General features: G+C 31.1%; 3 protein-coding genes across 6 annotated transcripts; 1 reads left to right on the forward strand and 2 right to left on the reverse strand.

Moving 5' to 3' along the window:
* Positions 1–219: 219 nt before the first annotated feature.
* Positions 220–12476, reverse strand: LOC109815121 (uncharacterized). Its single transcript, XM_020379723.3, has 18 exons — positions 12184–12476; positions 11178–11504; positions 11019–11087; positions 10832–10927; positions 10144–10385; positions 9860–9998; positions 9649–9705; positions 9257–9391; positions 8339–8574; positions 7598–7642; positions 7438–7512; positions 4539–4917; positions 4026–4220; positions 3768–3890; positions 3200–3385; positions 1621–1754; positions 748–934; positions 220–655 (listed from the first exon to the last, which is right to left on the reverse strand). The coding sequence occupies exons 2-18, from the start codon at positions 11385–11387 to the stop codon at positions 554–556; spliced, it is 2610 nt and encodes an 869-aa protein (XP_020235312.1). The 5' UTR covers positions 11388–11504; positions 12184–12476; the 3' UTR covers positions 220–553.
* A 552-nt stretch (positions 12477–13028) lies between these two features.
* LOC109815117 (uncharacterized) lies at positions 13029–13903 on the reverse strand. Its single transcript, XM_083061051.1, has 2 exons — positions 13878–13903; positions 13029–13467 (listed from the first exon to the last, which is right to left on the reverse strand). The coding sequence occupies exons 1-2, from the start codon at positions 13901–13903 to the stop codon at positions 13029–13031; spliced, it is 465 nt and encodes a 154-aa protein (XP_082917177.1).
* A 7377-nt stretch (positions 13904–21280) lies between these two features.
* Positions 21281–25723, forward strand: LOC109815150 (CAP-gly domain linker). 4 transcript variants are annotated; one of them, XM_083060389.1, is made up of 5 exons: positions 21281–21299; positions 22157–22580; positions 22703–24686; positions 24847–25053; positions 25211–25723. In XM_083060389.1, exons 2-5 carry the CDS (start codon positions 22243–22245, stop codon positions 25532–25534), a joined length of 2853 nt encoding a protein of 950 aa, XP_082916515.1. In that variant the 5' UTR covers positions 21281–21299; positions 22157–22242; the 3' UTR covers positions 25535–25723. The 4 variants fall into 4 exon arrangements, with proteins under 4 accessions (XP_082916515.1, XP_020235366.1, XP_020235364.1 ...); XM_020379777.3 differs by lacking the exon at positions 21281–21299 and adding an exon at positions 21338–21490; XM_020379775.3 differs by lacking the exon at positions 21281–21299 and adding an exon at positions 21490–21625.
* The last annotated feature ends 275 nt before the right edge of the window (positions 25724–25998 follow it).

Consider the following 25998-nt stretch of genomic DNA (forward strand, 5'->3'; position numbering starts at 1 on the left):
ATAAAAGGCAATGGTCTCCCGTGTATTTTGTTTAAAAATAAAAAAAATAAATGATTAAAAAAATAGTTGAAATTAAATGCTAAGTCAGACAGAGAGAATACAAATAAAATGTCAATTTCAATTCATGCATCCTTTTTGTTTTTGTTTTTTCTTGTAGTATATTTCAATAGCTCGGTGTTTGTTAATTTTCTATTCTAACCCTTTTCAACATGACTCAAATTTTCATATCAACGTCAACATACTCGTCATTTTCATTTCCAATGACTAAACCCCCAAGTTCAAACCATGGCTGCACGACGGAGAAGTTCACTACAAAGAAAAATACAAATCAATGTATGCACATGTTTACGTCATTTCCCAGTGACACTTTGAAACATCTTACATATGTACAAGTTTAAGTCAACACCGGAACACAGGTAAAAGAATGGACGTAATAATGGGAAGCCATGAGAATAATTTCCCAAAACATTACAATTTGACAGCCATGGTAGCTTGAAGTAAAGGTAAGATTGACATTTTTAATCATCAATCAAGCTTTTTTAAGTATGTATGTTTATGAAATGTATGCTTTGACCAGATCTGTGTAGCTGCAAACTAAACCCGTCCTCGGACAGATGATTCTACCATTATTCTTCTTTGCCATTTCTTCAAGAGCCTGCGGAAGAGCAAAATATAATAAACAAAATTAGCCTAAAAAAATATGCCTAAACATGGAAAATCTAGAAGAATATCTAGAATAACAGGAACCTTAGTGCTATAAACATATCCATTGGGCAAGACTTGCGGTGGGTTCTCAGTGTCCATCAACTCCTTAGTTATATAGCATACAAGCTTTGAGTGATGCTGCTTTGAATATGGTAATGGTAAGGCTAGTGTGCGGAAAGCCTCCTGTGACAGAGGGTCCTCTTTTGTGCAATCATCCTCGTAACAATATCTTTATCAAGTCAAGGGACATATCACAATAGTGTTAGTAGTGACAATGCATACACCAACACAAAGTTGGAATAAGAGCCAATCAAAACTACAAGTAAAAAGAGACTTCAGTGTTATCTGTATGAGCCTTGAAAATTGAAATCATCTATAACGAATTAACAGGTGTTAAACACGAGAAGCACAGTGGCAGGAACCATACTTTGAATGAATTATGGGAATGGTAACAACAGATCTGTAAAACCTAGATAATTAGCATATAAAAGTCAATTCAAGTGTACCTCAGGCGCCAGGGGAAAATGACAGCTATACTGTACTCCAAAATAAGTACGACTGGAGATTATCATTTATCAATGACAAATATGAAATTTCATACAATGAAAGCTTTTGAACTGTTATTCTGTTAAATATGGAGGGTTTTAAAATACTTGCATAAAAAGTGAATCACTTAAATCAAAGGAATTCAAATTAATAGACAAACCATTTATATGTATGCTTTTAATGAATTCAAATTTCATAAAAAGTTCCTCAAAAGGATAAGGAAAAGTGGTTTAAGATTTTTTTGGGAAGGGGGAGGATGTGTTTCACTTATATGTATGCAACCATTGCTATCCACACAGCATAGGGGCATCTAGCACTAAGAAAAGTGTTACCAGATGAAAATCTACAGTTAAAGTTATTAATGGATACGGTGTCTTGAGAGCAGAAAGGCCAGCTTGCAGATAGATGTTGAGCAAGGGTTCTAAAGTCATGCCATATAACTTGCAGAACTCCTGTTTGAATTGGTCCACTAGATAATCCCATTGCTTAGCTTCAAACAAAACCTGAAAAATATTAAGCAAAAGAATATTGTAGACATTTTAGTGCTGAAATGGTAGCTCCTTAAAAATAGAAAATGATGAAATATCAATTCTAGCAAAGAAGAAAGCATCAAAACAAATATAGTTTCACCAATATCATGTTGATAAACTTCATTGGAAATATAACAGGCATGAAGATTTTCTTCAATAAGTGATCAGAGGAAAATAAAAATTCATGCAAATATTTGTTCTTGTTTTTTACAAATTAATAGAGGAAGTACTTTTCTTGACCATGAAATACATACGAGATGCACAGTGCATGGTAAAAGCCATTTCAATCAATTATTGAAGCAAGAGAATATAACACAACTTTCAGCTTTAAGACTCAGTTTGATTTGTTAACTACAATTATTAACAACTATAAATATTTGCAGTTTACATCAATTAGACAAGAGTCACTAGCATATTGCTTGTCATTCCTTTTCTTTAAAAGAAAAGTATAGAAGAACTACAAGCTCCTCTACAATGAAGTTATTGTTTTAAATAAAAATAAAAGAAATTGAAACAACTCCACCTTCCACTTCTAACTTCTTTTACTGTGTGTTGTTGACATGTACATAGTTATCAAGTCGCAAACCACATCAAAAATCATTTGTTCAATTTTTGAATCATGAATCATGAATACAATTGTGTTAGTGGATAACATGAATTGGGAATCACAAATTCACAATGTATAGTATTTAGAACCACAAACGTGCAAAAGTCCGCAACCAAAAGATGCAGAAGTCTCAAATACATTCTTAAATGTCACATATCACTTAATCGAAATTGTGAACTCCATTAGTACCATAAAACCATCACGAGTCATATGCCATAAGTAAAGCCCAAAACTCATAATTTCAATATAGATAAACCAGTTCAGAGAAACTTTGTGAACACCCAGAACTGGAAGAACCAAAAATGCTCCCAAAACTAGAAGAACCAAACAGAGAGTTCAATGACTGGTCTGCATATGACTGGTCCCTGTCCCAACAAATGAAAACAGAGTAAGGAACAGGGTGCAATATGCAATGCCCGAATTCCTTTTATCCTTTCATATAACACTTCAAGCCTTTCTGTCCCTTTGAAGCCTAAGATGAAAATTAGCAGGAGGGGGGGAAATTCAAAACAAATGTGGGATCACTGGAGTGATACCTAGTCGCAGAATCATCCATACTATACTGATGATATAGAGGAGCATTGATTTATGCAACATGAACACAATTCATAGTAAACTATGATGAACCTCTAGCTTAAACTTACTGAAGGGTATCAAATTGTAATTCTAAATTCTAATATCAAATTCTTCAATTCTAACAACAAAGAATATTAATACATTCCTAACGTTATTGCATTAGAACGATAATAAAATTAAAGACATACCAGTATCTCTAATGCACAAAAAACACTCAAATACAAGGCATGCTCACCTTGTATGTAGCACATTCAGTATCCCTTTTGAAAGCTAGTGTTGCAATGACTCGCTGCAATTCTTTCATGTGGGTGGCTCCCCATGGCGCAAGATATTTCCTAGCATATGTGATAGCTCTCAAATTGTTCTCAGCTCTTACTAATTCTATGAACTCTTGAAGTCTCAACTGGAACTCCAATTTGCTCTGCCATCATTAAACCACTATAGATTAATAATAGTAAATATGATTAGATGCCTCGATTGTGATTTATGCTTTTGTTATCATCAACAAATGTAATCCTACGAGATACTAGTGGATATTCAAGAAAGTATGGAATTGCGTTAGTTTATAATTTTATTTTCAAAAATTTAAGCAGACTTAGACATGTTTTATGTGTCCAATCCAGCGGTTATCATTCTCCCATATATGAATATATTCCATGGTTGCAGTATGCCTTGGATGACTTCTATCTTATACGCATTAACAGAAATGCATATTACCTAGACTCTAGAACCAAATAAACCCAAAAGCCTAAGCTGTGAGCATGGTGCACCAAAGATTAACAAGATCAAACAACAGTATGAACCTTAGACTTCTTCAGCCTTGATTTGTTATCAGCACACCATGCTAGAGCAGGTGCAACATCCTTATTTTGCAAAGCATCGATAACCTTTTTCGCTTCTTGGAATACATCAATATCAACAAGGTCCTGATGCACCAACACAAATGATATTTTTAACAGAACCAATACAAAACAAAATACACACTTCAAACTACAACATGGAGAAGAACCAAAAGGAGCAGTACATTGGCAGCATCCACATAAGACCACCCCATTCATTACCTGCAAGTTGGTGCTTTCGGCAAGTTTCACTGCAGTGTCATAGTATGACATCCTCAACATGTAATCAACAAGAATCCGCTTCAAGCGAGTGTTATTCCATTCCGACATATTTTCTGCATCTGCAGATTCTAAGTGATCTAGACGCACTCGACACTTCTGTGCTTGCAAATGCTCTGCCCGACTTCCTTCCTCCAACTTAACACATTTTCACAAACACAAACCATCGTCATCATAAAACTTATAAAGGGGAATATAAATTTCCAATTACACATCAGTTAATACTTAATAACAATAGAAACTAACAATCAAAACAAAATTGACCACAAAGCATGCTATAAATCGTAACTACACATAGTAACTAAGTACCACATTACACTGTATCATTTGGCACTACAAATCAAAAATTGAACAAATAGAAACTCGAATCGCTTTCCAACAGCATTATTACTATGCGAAACGAGGATAATAAATTGTGAATCGAAATTGAAAGGACGAAATTAGGTTAGCAGTTACCTTTCGCTTGAGGCCTTGGAGGCGGGAGACGAGGGAGTTGAGGTGGTTGACGGCGGCATCGGGGGAGAGGTCGGCGGAGGCAGCTTCGGAGACGCCGGAGATGACGGCGGACATCTCCTTCTCGACGGCGCGGTGGTTGGCCCGGAGGGTTTTCTTGTAGTGCTCGAAAGGGACCCTAAGGAACTGGTGCTCCAGCTTGAGAGACTCCGTCAGTTGGGGGAGGTTGTTCGAAGGAGGCGGCGCGGGGTTTGCGGCGGCGGTGGCGGCGATCGGGGTTCCGGTGGGGTTGTTGCCGTTGGGAAGGGAATCCATTTCCATTGGGAACAAAGGAGAAAATGGAATCTCAGATTGATAAGTGGATTGGATAAACGCTGCTCTACTAAACAAATAAATATTTTATATTTAGCTTAATTTCATTAAATTTTTATATATTTTAACTGTAGATTGAAAAGTTTTTAATAGTACTTTAATAAGCCCTTCAAAAAAAATAGTACTTTAATAAGATCTTAATACATACTTTGAAAATAAATTCCAAACTTAACTACAAGATATTTGTGTGTGCTTGGTAAGGTGGAGAAATGAGTGAAGGAAAAAAATGATGAAAAAAAAAACAAGAGTTGTTTGGTTGTATATATATATTTTTTAAATAATGAGCATTTTCATCTTTAAAAATGACAAAGTGTTCTTGTATTAGTTCTTAAAATGAAAAAATTCAAATAAATCTCTAAAATATTAAATAAATTTTATAGTATAACTATTTATTGTTATTTTTATTTCTAAATATATATTAATATCTTTTATTTATAAAAATTCTATTGACGATATCAAAGTTTAAATTTAAGATTTTTTACATATTATCTTAATCTTTTACCATGAACGTAATAACTCATATTATTACTTAAATAACATATTTTGAATGAGATTTATTTGATATTTTTATAAGCTCAAGGACAAATATGATAATATGTCTTAAATTTTAAAGAATAAGTTAATTATTTTAATTTACAAAAAAATGGGAGAGAAAATAATAAAAGTGGGAGAACACATTTCTTTAAAATGCACAAAAATGAAATTAATCAGGCATATACAATTGTTGATAATTGATTGGCATCTTTTATAATCAATATCATTTTTTATTTAATTGATTAAATCATAAAAATAGCTAATATTTAATTTAAAATTTGGTTTTAAAATTTTATTTATTTATTATTTTTTCAATCAAATACTCTTATTTTTATTTTATTTCTCTATTTTTCTATCTTTATTCCTTATATTTCTCATTAGATCATAACCTGTAAAGAAAACCAATTTGATCCAAATTCTCAACAAGGCACTAATGTCTTGACTGTTGATGAATGCCAAATTGACCATTTTATTTTTCTTTAATTTTTATTAAATTTTACAAAGAAAAACAATGAAATATCAAAACAAATAAATTCAATAAATTTTGGAACTCCAAACCATTGGATTGGCCTAGATTGTTTGGCCCACCAAGCCAAACCAATTTGATCTAGTTCTTTTTAGGAAATATATTCTCAAGTCTGGCCTATCAGAGCAAATTAATTTTGATACTTCTATTTCTTTCTTATCAATTAGAAAGAAATCTTATGAATATCATCTATCGAGTTGTTACTCAACAACAAAAAATTACTTATACAAAATTTAACTGAGATGAAAATAGTATCTATTGTAAGACATGTTTGATAGGATAAAAATAAAAATAAAAAAAAGATACAGTGAATACAAAACAAAGAACATTTGATAAGATAAAAAAAATAGTGAATAAAAAATATAAATAAATAAAATAAGTAAATGAAAATCGATAAAAAAAAATGTAGTTAAAATAAAAGTAAGTTTAAGAGTAAATTATGCTTGGTCTTCTAAAATACAACCTTTGTTTTAGATAAGTTCAATTCTTTTATCATTATAAATCAATAAAAACATCATTAAATATAAAATATATCTCATTATATTTTTTATCCATCAAAACCGCATTAACCGTAACAAAGTTCAAATGTAAAATATTATACATAATTCGATAAATCTATATATAATTTATCAAATAATTAAGACATGATAAAAATAATGTTATAAATTAATCTTTTGATATCTTATTTTATGGAATTTATTCAATTTAATCCATTTATTTATTAAAAGATCCAATTTAGTACTTAATTTTCTAAAATAACGCAATATTGCCTTTAATATATAATTAAGACTACGGAGCAATGTAATATGGCCCCTTATGTTTAATTAAGACTTTGGTAGTGTTTACGTCTTGTACATACGACCCAATAAGAAATTGGCACAAATAATTGCTTATACAAACATCATTAGTCTCAGTTAAATAGAAAAATCACATTGCATCATTTTAAAAAAATTGAGACCAATATAGATCTTTTAATAATAGAAAGATCACATTGCACCATTGAATAACTCGGTCACAGGCTCACAGCTACCTTTCTAAAAGACAATTTGTCCCAAAAACTAATCTATGCATTAATGAATCTTCACATTGTTAACAACCAGACACAAGATTTAAATGATCTTGTCATATTCTTGATCCATTCCAATGTAAACAGGTGTTTCTCCAATTCTCCCTCGAGTTAGAGATGTATGCAGTATGTTTCCCAGTTCTGCTGTTAAGATTTGATACCTATGAATAGCACGGGGGAGATATACATGCAAATGCAATTCAATTCGAAGAGTCATAAGGAACTTGCTACTCATGGGGCATGGTCAGACTCCCACTAGGAGAAACAACCCATCATAACGGCTGTAAATTGTAATTGTAAATTATAGTATTTACATTTGATCATGACAGAAGACTGGCAAGCCAGAAAAACAAATATAACGAGACTTTCCAGTGCAAAACTGTTCATTAGCTCATGTTTCAAGCCATGTTAAGGATCCCATTATCAAATACTTGCTTGGAAGTTCTCCAGCAGACGGAGCAAGGTATGTTACCTTCTTTCTGTAATTTACAAATCAAGTTAGAAATGCAAACATTCACAGTAAACAGTATAATAAAATGAATCAAGAAATCTAACAATACAAACCTCTGAATGTCAATGTCTGTTACATAAATAAACCCAGCAACATTGCTGCACCAGAAAATCATGACATGGTAAGAGGCATACTTGTAGGAAACTAGGAATGAAAGAGGGGTGCATAATATTCCCAGTCTTAAAAAGCAATTTCCTATTATAAAACTTGGATAATGACCATCAATGAAGCCCACAAAAAGAAGTTAGACAATGGAGGTCATACATACAAAAATTTAGGAATTCATAAAAATTAGCAGTTATTCGTCTTTGAGGATTATTAAATATTACAAGTCAAATTTTAAAGCTTAACATGATAGAATAACTCAGCCCAATTTTATGCATAGAAGCTTTTTGTTAAGAATGAGGGGGGGAAAAAACAAATTTTAAGAATAATCCCGGAAACAATTTTCCACAAAAGCCGGTCAAAGCAAACTGGATTTAATTTCAGGTAGATTTAAAACTAACAGCATATGAAGTCACCACTTTCCATTTTGCCTATACTCCTTCCTATTCGGATTATAAATTTTATAAACAGATCTCTCTAGTGTCATTTTACTTGTACAGTTTTACGAGGCCCACCACTCTTTCTCTCTCACACATGCAAGCACACAGAGAGATAAACACACAAAAGCACAAATACTTTACAACAACCAAAAAACATGGATCAAACTCACTGGGCTCAATAAAAAATTAAAACAAATATTCTTTAAGATTTGTGTTATAAAACTTAGTCATAAAAAAAATTATAGTTACCTGGAAATGATCTCATCAGGTTCCTTGGCAAATGAGACAGCAAGGACTAAATGGAGCAAATCACGATTTATATTTACAGGTACGACTCTTGTTGGATCTGCAGCAGGTTCTGCTCCAATTGGCAAGGCTGAGCGCGGGGCTTGTGGCCCACCACCAACTCGATAAACAAACAAATCACTAAAATTTGCAATATTAGAATGTGGAGAAAGATCATTTGAGAGGCCATAGAAGTATTCCTGTGTCAAAATCAATGGCAGCAATTTCCATTAGACCAAAAACAGTTGAACAGGTAATTTTGTGAGTGAACAGGGGAAGGTGAGAAAAGAAAACCCACAGCAAACTAGACTGAACCCAAGGCCAATAAACAAATTGCCCAGATAGTAAAAGTGATCTACTGTCAATGTAGTTTTTAGATTGCAGAAAAATTCACTTTAAACAGAAAATTAAGGGCACATAAATATTGAGGAGCCCACAAATTTCAGGATAAAAAGAAAATAAGTGTCAATCGTTTGACTATTTATGTTGACAGTTGAAACATTCCTTCATTCACAATTGTTTCTTCATTTATATTTTTCAAATCTTTTAGAATAGACCATCCATTACTTAGAGTCATTAGAAAATCAGCTTTCGTTACTAAACAATGAATCATTTTTTATCCTATCCATTAATCAGCACTTAAATAATAAAAAATTCCTCTACCATTAACTATTTGGCTATAATTTGCAATGGAAGATGAATTGGGGCCCAAGAGTAATTATATACTCCTATATTAACAAATAAATCAGCAGGACAAGCACCCACAGACAACAGATTCTCATAGTTTAAATTGAAATCCTCTAAAATGAAAAAACAGAAGGAAAATATCAATACATGGTTAACAAATGTACAAGATATCCAAAAGTTGACAAGTAGATTTACCCTTATCCTATAACTCCTGGCCTTCTGACGGACTTTAGCATTCCTAGATACAACTCCACCAGACCTCTGAAGTTTCACGACGTCTACTTTGGGTTCACTCTTCAGCACATCTTTGAGCATGCTGCACAGTTTTTCCTACAAGGAATTCAAAGGAAGACCTGAGACACTGAGCTTTTTACAAATGATATTAAATCCATCTCCCAATCCCTCCCAAAGAAGAATAATCTTTTATTTCAAAAAATGTAAGAAAAGAAGGCATGAATTAACTAGTCTATTATGTATGAGGAAAGTGTGACATAAAAAAATGTTGGTGGGTATAATTGAAACTGGCTACTAATCTAGAAGATGCAATGATGTACGTGTTAAATATACCATATGTACAAAGCATGTACCTGACCCAAAACCAAGACAACATTGGCCTTGAATGTACGAATTGCATGCAAGAGCAACTGCATAAGAAAACACACCACACGCACAAAAAAAAAATGAGTGAGAGGAGAGAGTCCTATAATCAATATTAATCAGAAACTCAGAATTAGATGTGAGTTACATGTCTGAATAGCGATCAATTTAACAATAGGGTAAAGTTTAAAAGCCAATTACATCATAGCCTACTCCCTCTATCCATCCCATAGTATTTATCACCATGCCTGAAGCTCGAGATTCAGCATTTCCAGTAAATTGTCTCTCAATCATCCCCGCAAGCTCTTTGACAAGCACTTTATACAATTCTACATTGTTACTGTAAAAACAAATATGTTTGGTGAATGGTGATGGGATTTTCATTTCTTTCACGGGCTGCCAATGATTTTAAAACTTCAAAGTTCAAACCAATGGAAGTGTATATAATTTTGCCAATTTATAATTGAAATTACATCACTAATTACCTTGGAGTCGCGTGCCCATAAAAGTAAACAAGAGGCATTTCAAGAGGAATGCCTTCCACAGGATCGATTGGCATTTCAATTGGAGTGGCGGCAATGCATCCAGGAATTGTTATAGACCCTTGGCCAATATCCAAGTCAACAAAGGTAGGCTTCCAACCTTGTTTAGCTGCCCAACTAAGAAGCATCCTCGACAAGGTACTCTTTCCAGAATCAGTAGGTCCCACAACAATGACCCTAGGGCCCTGACCAACCAAATGCACAAAATTCACGTACCACAAGATTTACAGTTTAGACTTGAAAGAAAACAACAATATACCAATCAATGAAGAAAACACAAGCTTCCAAGTCTTTCAGCACAATTTACGTAAAACAAAGCATCAATTTCCACAGTTCACGTTAACCGTAAAAACTATAAGACATACAAAAGGAACAACAACAAGCACAGTTAACATCAACTTATACGTCAACCAAGGTTTTGAAAAAAAACAGTCAGCCAAGGTTTTGAGAAAAAAAAACCAGTCACAACGGTGATTATCAAGGTTTTCAGAGTTTCCACCACCACAATTGTGGCCGCATTTGATCACAATTTCCCGAAATATCAAGCAATGCAACAAAACCACAACCACAATTTAAAACCTTGATGTCAACTATCCAGTCAACTAATCAAAAGGAACGAAAAATAAAATACCTGAGAAGATTCAGAATCATCTGGTGGTGAAGCTTTAGCACGACTTCTTCTTCCATCAAGCACCGCATGCACATTTACATAACTAACCATTGGAGTCTGCACTCAGAAAGTTACTCTAATCTAGTCATCAAGTGAATTTCATAGAAAGAATGCACGCAAACGCAATAGGGCTACTACATTGGCTTACCTCATCTGCAGTATAATCCGTTTCAGTAGTGCCATCCATTTCAATGGTTGCACCATACCAAGTAAACACCTGAAACAAACAATTATCATTTCCCTCATCAGAGAAAAAACACTAAACTGTGAATTTAACATAGATGCAGTTACAGAAGAAGCTAGTTACAGCAAACTTGAGCCTGGGAGGGAAATTGAGCCAGATTTCAGGGGGAAGCTCGGTGCCGAAAATCTCAGCAGTGCCGTTCAGGAGTCGAAGGCGAAGAGGTGCATCGTTACCGACTTCTATTCTCAGTTCGCTTTCTCTCTCCAATTTCACTTGCTTAATTGTCGATGCCGAACCCGAACCACCCACGGGACCCGCACCACCGTACGCCATGTTATCTTCTTCCCCAATTTCACCTTCGAATCAATCGATTGTGAAACTTCAACCTTCTGCTTTGGGCGTTAGGGTTTGCGAATGGGAGTCAAGTGAAGAGTGTGAGAAGCAGAGTGTCTGAGTATTCGAACAGGTTGCGAGAAGACGAAACGAAAGGTTTTAATTTTACCGGGTAATTAAATTAACCACTCAAATTGGTAATAACACATATTCAATGTTCAAACTAATAAAAATTATTAAATTAAAGAAGAATAAATTTAATCAATAAAATTTATTAAAAATTATAACATTAAAAGGTAAAATTAATAAAATATAGTGTAAGACTCATTAAATTTTTATATATTTTTAATAAATTTAACTAATTAAAAAAATTTATTAAATATTTTTTAAAAATATTTCTAACAGATAAAAAAAATGCAGTTAGTTTTTAAGTAGGGCTATTAAATAGCCATACAGGTTGGCCAATAGCCCAACACAGTTAAAGTAAGTCATGTCGGCCCAATCAGCCCATTGGACCAAAAGAAAAGAAAATGGCCACCTGGACTTCTATGAACCCAACTAAACAAGACATAAGAAAAATAGAGAAAATAAATGGCAGATGATAAACACACCTCCACTCTCATATAAATACACCTCCTTTTTTTAAAAATATATATAAAATGTCTAAATTACCCTTTAAAAAAAATTCTTAAATTTACAACTCCCTACACCTGCCTACCCCGCACCCACCCCCACCCCCCCCCACACCCCTTCTTCCTACTGCTACTGCTACGCTTCTACTGTTACCGTTTCTTACCTGTTCCTGATAGATTTACTATGCTGTCGTCTCACTCTAGGGTTCTATCTTCTAACTTATTGCTCGGGGGTGTTTAAGGGAAAAGTGAGAGAGATGGAATAGTGAGAAGAACAAGAACAAGAACACCAAGGAAAGGTTCATCCCTTTGTTGATGATGATGATGCTACTGTGCTTGTTTTTATGGGATTCGCTCGCTCGATGCTCTATGGTTTGGGATTGCAAATGTATTTTTCATAGATATTTTTGGTGTGAGAGATAGAGAGAGAGGCCTGGGAAGAGAGAGAAACAAAGATTGCAATTTGGGTGGCTATTCTGGGCGGCTCGGGGGTTAAAAAAGGAGAAAAATATTAATTAAAAATACTTTTTTTTCCTTTTTGTATGCTTCGTGAACGGAGAGAGAGTAGAGTATAACATTAACACAGACCATTAACATGGGGTTAAGCTTTTTCCCCCCTAACAGCAGTTCATCCCTACTTTTCTTTTTAAAGGATTTTATTCGAAAACATAATCTGTAAACAGAAGGGGATGAGTAATTGGTGTGGTTCTTTCTTTTCCCCGATAAAAATTAAAAGTAAAGAATAAAGCATCAGAATGTTAAGGAAGACCTTACAAAATTGATGCCTTTCACTTCGAGGCACACGGTTCTAGTCTTAAGTTTTAACAAGTTAATTATATTGGCACATTCCATGAACACGAAAGCGATTTAGAAACCCATGAATTAAGAAAAGAATTAGGCAGAACACAATGTACAAACAAATCAATTAATCCACCAAACCAAACTATAGACGCACGAACTAAACTAGAAGTGCATAGTGGCAGAATGAATGTACAAGTAGCATCAGATTTCAGTTCATCATAATTGTGAATTCTTGAAAGCTAAGCATGCCATCCCCGTTCAAATCAAAGGCACTAATCATGGCTTTGCACTCTTTGGTGGACTTGGACTCCCCTAATTTGTGGAGCATCCTCTTCAAGGCCTTGGGCGTGATGAAGCCAGAACGTTCAGTGTCGTACAAATCAAAGGCTTCCCTTAAGTCCTTCAACTTGTCTTCCTCTCCCACTTCCTCCATGAGCTTCACCAAATCCTCCAAACACAGCAACCCGTCACCGTCGGAATCCAAGGCCTCAATCGCCATCTCCGCTTCCTTCAACAGAACCTCGCCACCCAAACGCTTCCTTTGCTCAGACGCCGAAATCTTGCCGTCACCGTCGTCGTCGAAGTATAGTGTTAGTGGAATCCATGAGGGATGGAATACGAAGCATATTGGAGAAACCCCCTTCTCCCTACATATACTGAGAGAGAGTAGAGTATAGTGTTAGTGAGGGATGGAAGTAGAAGCATGTTGGAGAAGGACTGAAAACGATATCTGGATAAAAAAAATACAAGAGTTTAGACTTTGATTATATAATCGAAGAAACAAGTGAAAGTGAAGGAACTAAGAAAAGTGAAATTAATGAAAGAGAGAGCGAGAGAGAAAAAGAGGCTTTAGGAAGAAGGGCGTGTGGGATGTGGGGTTGCAGGGAAGGGGGGTGTGAGATGCGGGAACGGGTGCGGGAAATGGGGGGTGTAAATTTAGGAATTTCATTTTTTTTAAAGGGTAATTTAGATATTTTATATATTTTTTTTATAAAAAGGAGGTGTGTTTATAGGAGAGTGGAGGTGTATTTATCATCTGCCAAAATAAATAGAAAACCAGTTGTTGGACCCATCATCTACCATAGTATAAGAAAGGAGAAAAAATATTAACATAAAATAAAATAAAAATTGCACAAAATTGGTGTTCATACACTTTATGTTTAAAATATTTATATTGAAGGAGTTAACAATAAATTTATTGAGATGCTTTACTCATAACAATGTTATGTCATGAATATGAATCATTAGCAATGTCATTAAATTATGTCACTACGTATTTGGATGATTAAGAAGAAGCCTACTTTTTTTTCGTTTATTAAAAATTGTTCACTGACAACGATAATAAAAAATACAAAAGGTATAATTAAGTAACTTTTAAAGATGTACAATGCCAAACAACCGAGTATTGTGTCTTTTGGGATTTTTTTTTTCTTTCAAAAACTATGGACAAATACAAAGGTATATGTTCCTCAGAATGAAACATCAAAATTGATCAGCACTCTCGGTTATTGAAGAAGTGTTGTTGAATTTCTAACCTAACACTTTTATATTTGGTAAGAAAAAAGATTGATAAGTTACTTGAAAAGTTGGAAAAAATAATTTTAAGTGAAAGATAATTTATTCTCTTTTCGTGTGAATACTATGCGAACTGAATAACATAATTAATATTCATTGTTAAAATCAATTAGTTGTTAGCTAATAAATATAAAATAACATGAAAAGTACTTATATAATTTTTCATTTGTAAACAAAAGATATATTTTAAAATAATTATAATCACAATAGCATCCATTAAGTGACATTTCCATATCACAGACCATTTTACCTAGCCAAACAGAATCATGAGAAGGAAAGCAAGGAGTTCAATATTATATTAACTGGTAAATAGGACAACTGCATAAATGACTAGAGAAACGTATATAGTTTTTTTTTTATTTTAATATTATTGTTAAGTGTTAAGTAGTTAGACATATAAAGCATTTGTGTACTATATTATATAATACATATAATATATAATAAACATATGGGAGGCACACACGTTATTAGGGTACATATAATAAATATATAATAATACATAATTTTTAAAAAAATTATGATTTTTTTTTCATATTTTAAGTGAATATTTTCATCGGTTAATAAATGACATGACAATACCAACAATTGATGTAAGACTCAATGATAATGTAATAGTACATAAAACATTAACATGAAATATTGACATGATATATTTGATTTATAGATAAAAATAACTTATATATATATCATTATTATATTTGTTAATTACACTCTTAGTTTTTTTTAAGTATTATTATTGTTAAAAGTGAAGATGATAAGTTTATTTATTAAGTATTTAAATTTGAATTTTACACAATTATTTATTATATTATATTAATCTTATAAAGTTGTTATAGTGATTTATGTTTAAGTGAGACAACCATTGTAATTTCAAAATTTTATAAGGATGTAATATTTAGAATTGTTTTTTATAAGTTATTTATTTTAAGCAACTATTTACTTTTTAGTTTTTTAAACTAAGAACAAAAACTAAACATTAAATATAATTAAAATTGTACAAGGATTATGAAATGAGAGGTAAAAAATGTAATTAACAACTACAATAATAGTATGTATAAAATACCTTTTATTTATGAATCAAATCAGTCAAATTACTTGTGACTTTGGGCATGGTACTGTGGTAGCTAGTGAAGAAGAACTGGAGGGTTCAAATTCCACTTTCAACATTTCAAAACATTTTGAATTTTCTCTCATTACATGTCAACATATCAATGTTTCGTAGACATTTTATATTAATGTTACGTATACTGTCACATCATCAGTGACTAACAACACACATCCAATTAATGAACAAATAGACAAAATTTATGCATAATGGGATGACTTTTTGGAAGAATATTGATTATTATGGAAAATTATATTTATAAATTTAGAGCAAACAATTATTTATATTATATGTAAATAATAATGTGACTGTGTAGTGATATATGATAATGTATTTTTATGAGAAAATGAAAAGACAAAGTTGTTTGATGGGTATGGTGCACTCTTGTCTGAGATGTTAAAGAGAAGATTTATCCAATCATACTGTTCCGCCAATCAAGCCCATGCCACCCTTTTACTCTATCATTTTCTTCTTCAATATCATTGAACCCTCTATGGTTATTTAATACTATGACTTTGCACTGCACTTTAGTTTCATTTTTCGTTAAAAATTAGTTGCTTCAATTTAAATGAATTATAAAATTTAAATTAAACAAAATTATTATTTTTTATTTTATTTAATTTCTGCCATTTTAAAAAATTATTATTTAAAAGTTTAATAAAAATATGTAATATTATCAAAAGTATGTAAGTACTATAATATTTTGAGATATCTTTTTATTTTAAAACTTAATTTAATAATTTATAATTTTATAAAATATCTTTTAAATATTATAACATATATTTTGAGATATAAATATTTTTTAGTAGCTTAGAATGTTATAAAACACATTTTAAATTATATGTAATTTTGTATGCGTGCACTGTACATTCTAAAAAAATATTATTTACAAATAATTATAATTTAATTTCGTTTGAAGCAATTTTAAATTTTAATCTAAGAACTGAATCGTGTGATTTAAAAATTTTAAAAATTGAACCGTTAATTTATAATTTTCTACAAACTTCGAGTTTTTAGATGAATTTCCGATTTTTTAATTTCGGTTTTTGTTTTTTAACACTCATTCAACACCAAGAACTTCTATCACTTTCTTTTTTGGGTAACAAATTTTTTTTTAAGACAGTCTTAATCTTATTTAAGTAAGTTATAGTACGATGAAATCAACTTTTCTAGACCAGAATTATTTTACTTGGCTGATTATGTTTTTTGTGGGAAGGATTATCAATTTTCATTAATAACTAAAATCTGCTAAAACATTTAATTATTTTTAAATATAAAGAACTCAGTTGATCTTTTTTAATTATATATATATATATATATTTATTTATTTATTATTTATGTCTTTTTTTCCTTCCATGTTTGAGACTTCAAATAACTAATTAGATATTTTTTTATTATTCATATTTTTCTTATAATATTTAAATACGATTATATTTTGACTGACAACTTATTTTTCAATGAATATTCTTTAAGAGAGAAAAAATATATATACTTTCGATATAAAATAAACTTACATCAATATTCAATCGCAAACCATTATTATATTTATAGCAAGTTTATTGACTTTTAAAATAATTATTTTAAAAGTCACAACAACTATAACTCTTTATTAGTTGATACTGAAATTTTTTTACACTAATAATACATAATCATTAAATATTTTATTTAATACAAAGATACTTTTTTTTATATATAAAATACAATAAAATAATAACACATCGTAAGTTTAAACTATTTAAATAAATGACGAGATTAAGACACGTGAACTTTTGTTATAGAATACGTAGATATCCATTATATAAGATAATTTTACTTAATTTTAAATTAATTATTATGAACAACAAAATTTTCTCCCGACTATTTAATATAATTACATATTTAAATTAGTGTATTATATACATATAAAGATATTTAAAAATAATTTTGTCATCTATAATCTTCATATTTGACTTAAATAAAATTGTCTTTAACAAAAAAAATAGATGTAATTTTTATAGGAAAATATATATATACATTAATAAACATTTATATATATATATATATATATATATATAAGTAGATAAATGGACAACTAAATAATAAAAAAAAAATCTAGTTATTTTAAAAATAAATTTTAATAAATTTACTTTACTCAATATTTTATATTTTATGTTAAATTTTAATGATTCAATAATAAATTAAAAAATTTTAATATAAAAAATTAAGTTTACATACTTTTTAAAATCTTAAAATTATTTAATTTTATTAATTTAAATCAATAAATAATTATAAAATATTTTTATATATTGATTTGAATATATAAAAATTTAATTAAATAATTAAATTATTAAAATTTGATATAAAATAATATATATATATATATATATTATTTATTTTGGTCAATTGGGTAATTAGAGCATAAATTTAAGCATGATATGTTATCCACTTTTTCGCTGGTGGTGTTTCTCCTTTACGACACATCATTATGCGTGGCACTACCTTTTTAATTTGGTACCTTTGTTATCCCAATAATAATTATACTCAAAAATCATTCGTCTTGCACCTGCCCCACAATCATCACTAAACAAACATGGAAAATTATTCGTTTCCGACCGTTTACGCTGAAATCCTTTCTAAATAAATAAAATAATAATTTAAATTATAAAATATTAAATTAAATAATTATTTTATAATAAATTTATTTTAAAGTATTATTATTTTAATTATTCAAAACACGATTCGGATAATTTTTCAGAGAATGTAGCATAACTCAACAAACATAGATGTGTCTGTCACCTCTATTTCCGCATATCAACACAAGTGCCTTTACGCCAATAAAATTGAAACTAAAAATACCCATTTTTAATCGCATTATATCCTTTTTAAAATGTCCAACCATTTTCACTCATACTAATTTACGTCTGAAAATGATCATCACAACTCAGAATATTTTATTACAAATTAACTACAGGAGGCTGGAACTGTATTTTTCTTTTTATCGTATTTAAATAAAATTTGTTATTAACAATAATTATTTTACGATAATAATTTAATTATTGTTATTTAATTATATAATAAAAATATTAATAATTAATATATAATAGTCACTAAAAATATATTTATATTATACTAAAGTTTACTATTAGCGATAATTATTTATTAAAAAAAACTTAAGTCTCACATCGATTAGAGTTGAAATAATTAAATAATATATAAGTGAGTAATAACTATCACCTTACAAGTTAATTTTATAGAATTGAGTTAGACTCCTAATTTACTACTCTAAATTGGTATTAAATCACTTACTATTACTAAGTTCAATAGTGCTATAAAATAATTAGAGAGCAACTTTCACCTTATAAATCTCATATCTCTTAAGAGATAAGATAATTAAAAAAATAAATTAAAAATATATAAATAAAAGACATCCCACATCGACTAGAGATAAAAAGTACATGAGTTATGAATTTAAAAAAGAAAATTATAGAAATAAATTGTTTAAAGTTTTACTAGAAAAATATAAAAGTCACTAAATAGATAGAAAGGAGACAATTGAAAAAATAAATTTTAATAACCTTTAAAATGGCTATAAAATAATTAAAGAACAACTTTCACCTTATAAATCTCATATCTTTTAAAAGACAAGATAATTAAAAAAAATAAATTAAAAATATATAAATAGAAGACAATCCTCATCTTACAAATCCCACATCGACTAAAGATAAAAAATATATAAGTTATGAATTTAGAAAAAGAAATTATAGGAATAAATTATTTAAAGTTTTACTAGTAAAAGATAAAAGTCACTAAATGGATGGAAATGAAACAATTGAAAAAAATAACTTTTAATAACATTTAAAATGACTACTAGAATTGACACTAAAAAAATAATTTTTCCCGATAATTTAGTATGTATTTACCAGCATTTTATATAAATGTCGATAATAGTATTAACGATCCTAAATACACCAGTTATTATTTAAATGCTAGTAAAAAAAATAATGTTATTTATATGACTGCTAAAAAATAAATTAATTACTATAAAAAACTAATTTTAGTGTAGTGTTGTATGATCTAATATTAAACTATCATATAATTTAATGATATATATTACTTTGCTCTAAAATTGTCTTTTAAAGACTAATTTCTTTCAAAAATATTAAAAAATTATCAAAATTTTATAAACGAACTATCTACCATTTTTATTAAACTTATAATTTATATGTTAATTGTGTAAAACTATTTTATATTGATATTTAATAATAATTTGTCAGGTTTGTTAAGTTTTATGATAATTTCTTATTAACATGTTAATTTAAGTAAAAACAGTTCCAATTCCTCAAGTTTATAAGTGATTAGTCATGCTATTCGACATAGATTAATTAGTAGTATATATATTTAGCATATATAACAGTTTCAAAAAGTAGTTAGTTTACAAATTATTTGAATAATAATTTTTTAACTAGTAATGATACATGTAATATAAAATTGTACAATATTTTTTTTTTATCCTTCTTCCTTATTGATAAATACCTTTATTTTTATAATAAATGAAGTGATGGAAAGATAAGAATTTTTTTTTTGTACTTTTGTTATTATTTATTGTTTGTCTAAAATTTTTTACACCCATGATGTATGTTTATGAAACTCTAATTAAAAATTAAAAACTTGTATAATAACTATTTTAAGAATTTAATTAAATATGATTATAGTGTATATGTTACACAATTTTTTTGCTGTTGTAATATTTACTACTCATGTTGATTTTTAATGGTTTGAGAGTATACAATAATCTATATTTCTCATTAAAATTAAACTATTTAAATAATTTTTTGTCCCTATAAAACATGAGTGCTTTGCTTTTTTGTTTTTTTTTAAATATATTTTTTTATAGAGACTAAATACAAATTTAAGATAATAAAAAAAAATTACGAGAAATAAAAAAAAATAACCTTACATAAAGACTATATCGTCGAAAGCAAAAGAAATAAACATGCAAGGAATACATTGTTAAACCCTAAACTTGTTAAAAATTAGCTCAATTTTGATACATTGTTAATCTCATTAAAAAAGAACTTGTTCAACGGTCAACTAATATAAAAGACTTATCAAGACTTTTATATTATAGATATATTATAATTAATTACTGATTCAACAAAATATATTATAATTAATTTAGAAATCATTCATTATAATTTCCTCAAAATAAATTATATCATATATACACAACATATACATTAATATAAGAAATAAACTGCTACTACCATATTTATTATTATTTCAAACTAAATAACTCCTAAAAAATTTAACATTCACCATTTTTTATTTATTTTCAACCAAACAATTTTAATTTATACTTAAAAAAAAAAAAATTTCTCCCGTTTCTTCATTTCTATTTTATTCCTTTATGCCAGATAGAAAGCTAACGATTTTGTAGTTTTGAATGAAAATGAAGTGTTAAATAGTATGTTTATATGATATATGAATTAAATTTAAAGATATTAATGATATAAAAAAAGGAACTCTATGATGCAAATGTAATCGCATATATTTATTAATTTAGTAAAATAATAAAATATGAAAATGTTTAGAAAAAACGAAAAGTGATACGTAGTAGGTGTTGAAACGACAGTAGTAGGCTGCGCATGATCCAATAAAACGCTCCTGCTCCGCATGTTCCGCGCGGCATATTCAGCTTTTGAATTTATGCGGATGACCATTTTACCCTTGTCATTTTCCTCATATTCCCACTCACACTCACACACTCACACTCATCTCATTTCATTATTCAGTATTAATCATTAAATCCCTCTCTTTAAGGTAAATAATTAATTCCATTTTTTCAGTTACAAATTCTCAGTCAACTCCTTTTCTCTTCCCTATTTATTTTTATTTTATTTTATTTTATTTGTTTTTCATTTTAAATCCTTTCCTCTCTCAATTTCGCTTCTTCTTGTCATACAATTACAAACCGAACAAGTAGTCACTGCATTGCTTTTTTGACCGTTTGAGTGAGTCACTCTCTCTTTATTTTTTTCTTTTTCTTCCGTTTTTGTTTACTGAGAAAGCACAATTGGAATTTCAAAACTTTTTTCTTTTCTTTTCTTTTCTGTCTCACTCGTTCGTCAAGAAACCCTGAATTTCAGGTTTTCTTTCTTTTCTGTTTGGGTTATGCTTTAGTCTTAACCTTTCCCTTTTTCAGTTAATTGGATGATTTTAGGGTATAGGTCTGCGATAAGTTGTTTTCTTGCATTTTGTTTCTGTTGTTGTAATTGTTTGGAGATTAATCACTAATCAAAGGATGGTTATGAACATCGTCCAAAGAACGGAGTTTTAGAACGGATAAGGGTTGGGGTGTGGGTGGGGATAATGTGGTCTTTTCGTTTACTGTATCAGCTTGATTGTTGTTGGTTGGATGGATTCTCTCGAATATATTAAATTAATGCCGTGGTTTAATGTTTTGATACTCTTTGTTTAATTTTTATTTTGAAAAGTGAACGTTGTAGAAATCAAATACTCAATGCTTCACTTGGTCTCTCACGTGTTTCTGCTACTCTACTTAAGTGTGATTTTCTCTCTTCTGTTTTATTTTACCTTTCCAATTGGTGGGTTTGCTGCAGCACTGGTTTGTATGATCTCGTTTTTGCACTTTTTTATGTTTTGCTTTTCTGTATTAGGTTGTCACCAGCCTTGGTCCTTGAATTCTCCGAAAGCTGACTGGTTTGATGAGCTTGTGGTAGTGATTGTGGTAAAGGTTTAACGCATGAAGAAACTATTTTTTTTCAAATCTTCTGCATCCAGCAGTGGAAGCAACCATGCTGCTCCGCCAAAATCAACAAACAAGCAAACGGGGTGGGATAATTTTTCAGAAACTGGAATGAATAATCAGGCATATGGTAAAACTGAGGATTATTTTGAAACCTCCAAGGGCTTGTCCTCCAAATCCCGAAAGCATGTTTCTGACAGCCAGAGTTCTTGTGGTGGTCCAGATCTTAGAAGGAGCAGGTCACTGTCTTCATCTGCTTACCAGTTTAGAGATCCAACCAGGTCTCCAAGTAGCATTGTCAGTGATCCATACCAGCAAATTGAGCATTCATCTCGGTGAGACTTGATAACCTAACCATGAAAGAATAATATTGACTGAACTGAAGTTTATTCCACAGTGTATTAGTTATATTTTGCACATATTTATTTTGGCTGAACTTTGTATGTGTATATATCAGTTGTCAGGCTCCTAGCTATGAAAAACAAAAGCGGGACAAGCCAACCCAAGTTGCAGTGTCTTCTGTCCTAAATTCACACAGATACGAGAGACCTGGGTCTACTAGTTCTTCAAGATCTCATCACGAGTCATCTGGGAACTCCTCCACTTGCTCTAGCAACATTTCTAGTAAGGTTGTGGATCGTTACATTGATGGAGAGCAGCAGCCAGAGGAAAGTAGACCCAGGAACAATTACCAAAGAAACAGTAGTAGACATGGGAATTATGGTGTGAAGCTTCCTCCAAAAGTTCAGCATACCGCACCTAATTCACCAACTCATGGAGTCAAAGATAAACCAAGGACTCATTCATTTAGAGAAGCTAAAGCTACCCGTCTTCGTTTCTCATCCCGAGATTGGACAGAAAATGAGTTTGGACATGAGTCACCAAGGAGTCTTGCGAAGAATGTGATTGAGAGACTTTCTCAGTCTTATGATCTCCCTCAGACTTGTTCAAAGAATTTTAATGTCGATAATCCAATCACAATTGAAGATATCTATTCTAGATCTGTGAATGGACACTATGACTCTGATTTTGATGATGCTCAGCCAAATAATGATTTGTCGGATGAACCCTACAGAATGACAAACGGATATCATTGCATCAATGGCAATGGTGAGGGTTTAAGCTGTGATGAACCTGAGGAGGGTGCAGATGCAGAACTAGTGAGAAGATCAAAGGAGGCCGAGGAGAGGGTTATTCTTCTTTCAAAGAAACTGGAACGAGAAAGCTTTTTCCTTGATGGTGGTTATGATGTGTCAGCACTGATTCAGACAATCAGACATCTACTAGAGGAGAAAATAAGCTTGGCTCTGGAAGTTTCAACCCATCTAAGGTCTCAAATTGCTGACAGAACATCTGCCAGGGAAGAACTTAGCCGTGTAAAGACAGAACTGGAGTTTCGGACTCAAAGACTAGAAAAAGAAAAGAATGAGATGCAGTCAGCATTGGAGAAGGAATTGGACAGGAGGTCAAGTGACTGGTCATTTAAACTTGAGAAGTACCAGTTAGAAGAGCAAAGGCTTCGTGAACGAGTTAGAGAGCTTGCAGAGCAGAATGTATCACTTCAAAGGGAAGTCTCTGCTTTTAGTGAGAGGGAAATGGAAAGCAAAAGTGTGATGGCATATACAGACCAACAACTCAAGGGATTGACTGATCAGACAGAGATAATGAACAAGGAGATTCTGGATTTGCAGCAAAATCTCTTGGAACTACAAGAGAAATATAAGCTAGTAGAAGAAAATAGGGACTGTTTCTTGAGAAATTTTGAAGAGAAGGAGAAGGAGTGCAAGGAGTTACACAAGTCCCTAACAAGATTGTTAAGAACTTGCAGTGAGCAAGAGAAGACAATAGCAGGATTACAAGATGGGCTTGGTGAGGAGCTTCCTAAGAACCAACCCATGGAGAGTGTTGAGAAGCACATTGCAAAAATGAGAATGGAGCAATTAAGATTAGCAGGAGTAGAACTGGCCTTGAGAAAGGACTTGGAGTCTTGCAGGTTTGAGGCAGATTCTCTTCGTCACGAGAATATCGTACTTTTAAACCGGTTGAAAGGTGACAGGAAAGAATGTGTTGCGGCTACTTTTAAACTAGACAAAGAACTATGGGCCCGCATCTACTGCCTTCAGAATCAAGGCCTAACAATGCTAAATGAAAGCACATTCTTGTGTTCAAAATTACTGGAATTTGTAAAAGGGAAAGGAAGCCATCTTCGTCAAAATGTCCAGATGGATGTAGAAGTGATTGGAAATGGTTTAGATGGGCAATTCATTGTTGAATCTGAAACTAAAATCCAGGGATTCCGAAGTGGCACTGAGGGTTTAACAAGGAGTTTGCAGATGATGTCTTCTTTGTTGAAAGATAAGTCAAATCCATTGGGTTCTAAATTTCAATCAGAGTGTATAGACGCTGCTAAATTAGCTAAACTGAATGATCAATCATCTGAGGTGAGTTTTTTCAATTAGTTTCTTTAGTGTTAGTATTATTAGAGTACATATTGTAAATCCTCTATTCTACTATTATCTTTGTGTTTATTTATTTTAAACCTGTTTAACATAATTTGCTTATTGAAATTCTGATAGCATATGGATCATGTTACTTGTATAGGATATTATAAGAACCGAACTTAAAGCAGAATGTTTGGTAACAAGTTTATTAAGAGAGAAGCTGTACTCTAAAGAACTCCAAGACGAGCAGATGCAAGCTGAACTTGCTACAGCAGTAAGAGGAAACGACATACTTAGATCTGAGGTGCAAAATGCGTTAGACAACCTTTCAAGTGTCAACCACAAGTTGAAGGACCTTGAACTTCAGGTGAGTCACCAGTTGAAAATTTTACTAAACTCATCTAATGGATGTTTATTTATGGTACTATGTTATTGGCTGTCTTGAGGGTAAAAATAGCTTAGGTAAATTTTTCAATTGCTATTACTTAAGCCTGTTGACCAATTCCCTGGAAAAATTGAGACAGATGTTGAAGAAAGATGAGAGTATAAACTGCCTTCGAAACGATCTGCAAGAGTCTAACAGGGAATTAACAATCATGAGGGGTAAATTGCCCAAAGTGACAGAGGAGAGAGATTATATGTGGGAACAAGTGAAGCAATATAGTGAGCAGAATATGCTGTTGAACGCTGAGGTCAATGTGTTGAAGAAAAGGATAGAGACACTTGAAGAAAATAACCTCGAGAAGGAAGGTCAAATATCCATCTTGCAAGACTCCCTTGCCAAAAATTCATTTAACGATATCCTTGGAAGTCCTGAGCATGAATTTTTTGGTACAAAATTACGATAATAGCTTGTTTTCTCGTAGGGCCATTTCATTGTTCATAGTCACATACATCTGTGAATGAGTTTTTTTTTTTTTTTTTTTGTTAAATTGTTGCTCCTTTTATAATATGTTTCACAGCGTTTTTCTTTAAATATATGTGAAGTGTAAGATCGAACAGACAAGTTATAGAATACAAAGTGCCATTTTCCCTCATTCCTTGGGGAATCAGTGTTCTTGTCTTCCACCTGAACCGTGGCTTCTAGTTGGTGAATATCTTTATGGCCGTTTCAGCAAGTAGTCTCCTAAGTAATAAAAAGTCAGTCAAATTAGTTCCTATATTTTATTAAAATATATTAACTTAGGAACCAAATGGATAAATATTCAATATTTGAATAAATATTTGAATTATAGTCCAAAATTACTAAAGCTTGCAGTAGTAGCTCCTTTACACTACAACTTATTTTCTTCCTAGCTTTTTACCACTTAAT

This window comes from Cajanus cajan, chromosome 7, assembly GCF_000230855.2.
Source record: "Cajanus cajan strain Asha chromosome 7, NIPB_CcT2T_4, whole genome shotgun sequence".
Lineage (NCBI taxonomy): Eukaryota > Viridiplantae > Streptophyta > Magnoliopsida > Fabales > Fabaceae > Cajanus > Cajanus cajan.

Coding starts and splice junctions, on each gene's coding strand:
- LOC109815121 (XM_020379723.3), bottom strand. CDS start 11,387: ATGGCGTACGGTGGTGCGGGTCCCGTGGGTGGTTCGGGTTCGGCATCG. Junction 3,891..4,025: donor CCGAAAGCACCAACTTGCAG/GTAATGAATGGG, acceptor TTGGTGCATCAG/GACCTTGTTGATATTGATGT. Junction 935..1,620: donor CTTTCTGCTCTCAAGACACC/GTATCCATTAAT, acceptor GACTTGATAAAG/ATATTGTTACGAGGATGATT.
- LOC109815150 (XM_083060389.1), top strand. CDS start 22,243: ATGAAGAAACTATTTTTTTTCAAATCTTCTGCATCCAGCAGTGGAAGC. Junction 22,581..22,702: donor CAAATTGAGCATTCATCTCG/GTGAGACTTGAT, acceptor TGTATATATCAG/TTGTCAGGCTCCTAGCTATG. Junction 24,687..24,846: donor TGAATGATCAATCATCTGAG/GTGAGTTTTTTC, acceptor TTACTTGTATAG/GATATTATAAGAACCGAACT.
- LOC109815117 (XM_083061051.1), bottom strand. CDS start 13,903: ATGGTAGATGATGGGTCCAACAACTG. Junction 13,468..13,877: donor GATGATGGGTCCAACAACTG/GTTTTCTATTTA, acceptor CAGTATATGTAG/GGAGAAGGGGGTTTCTCCAA.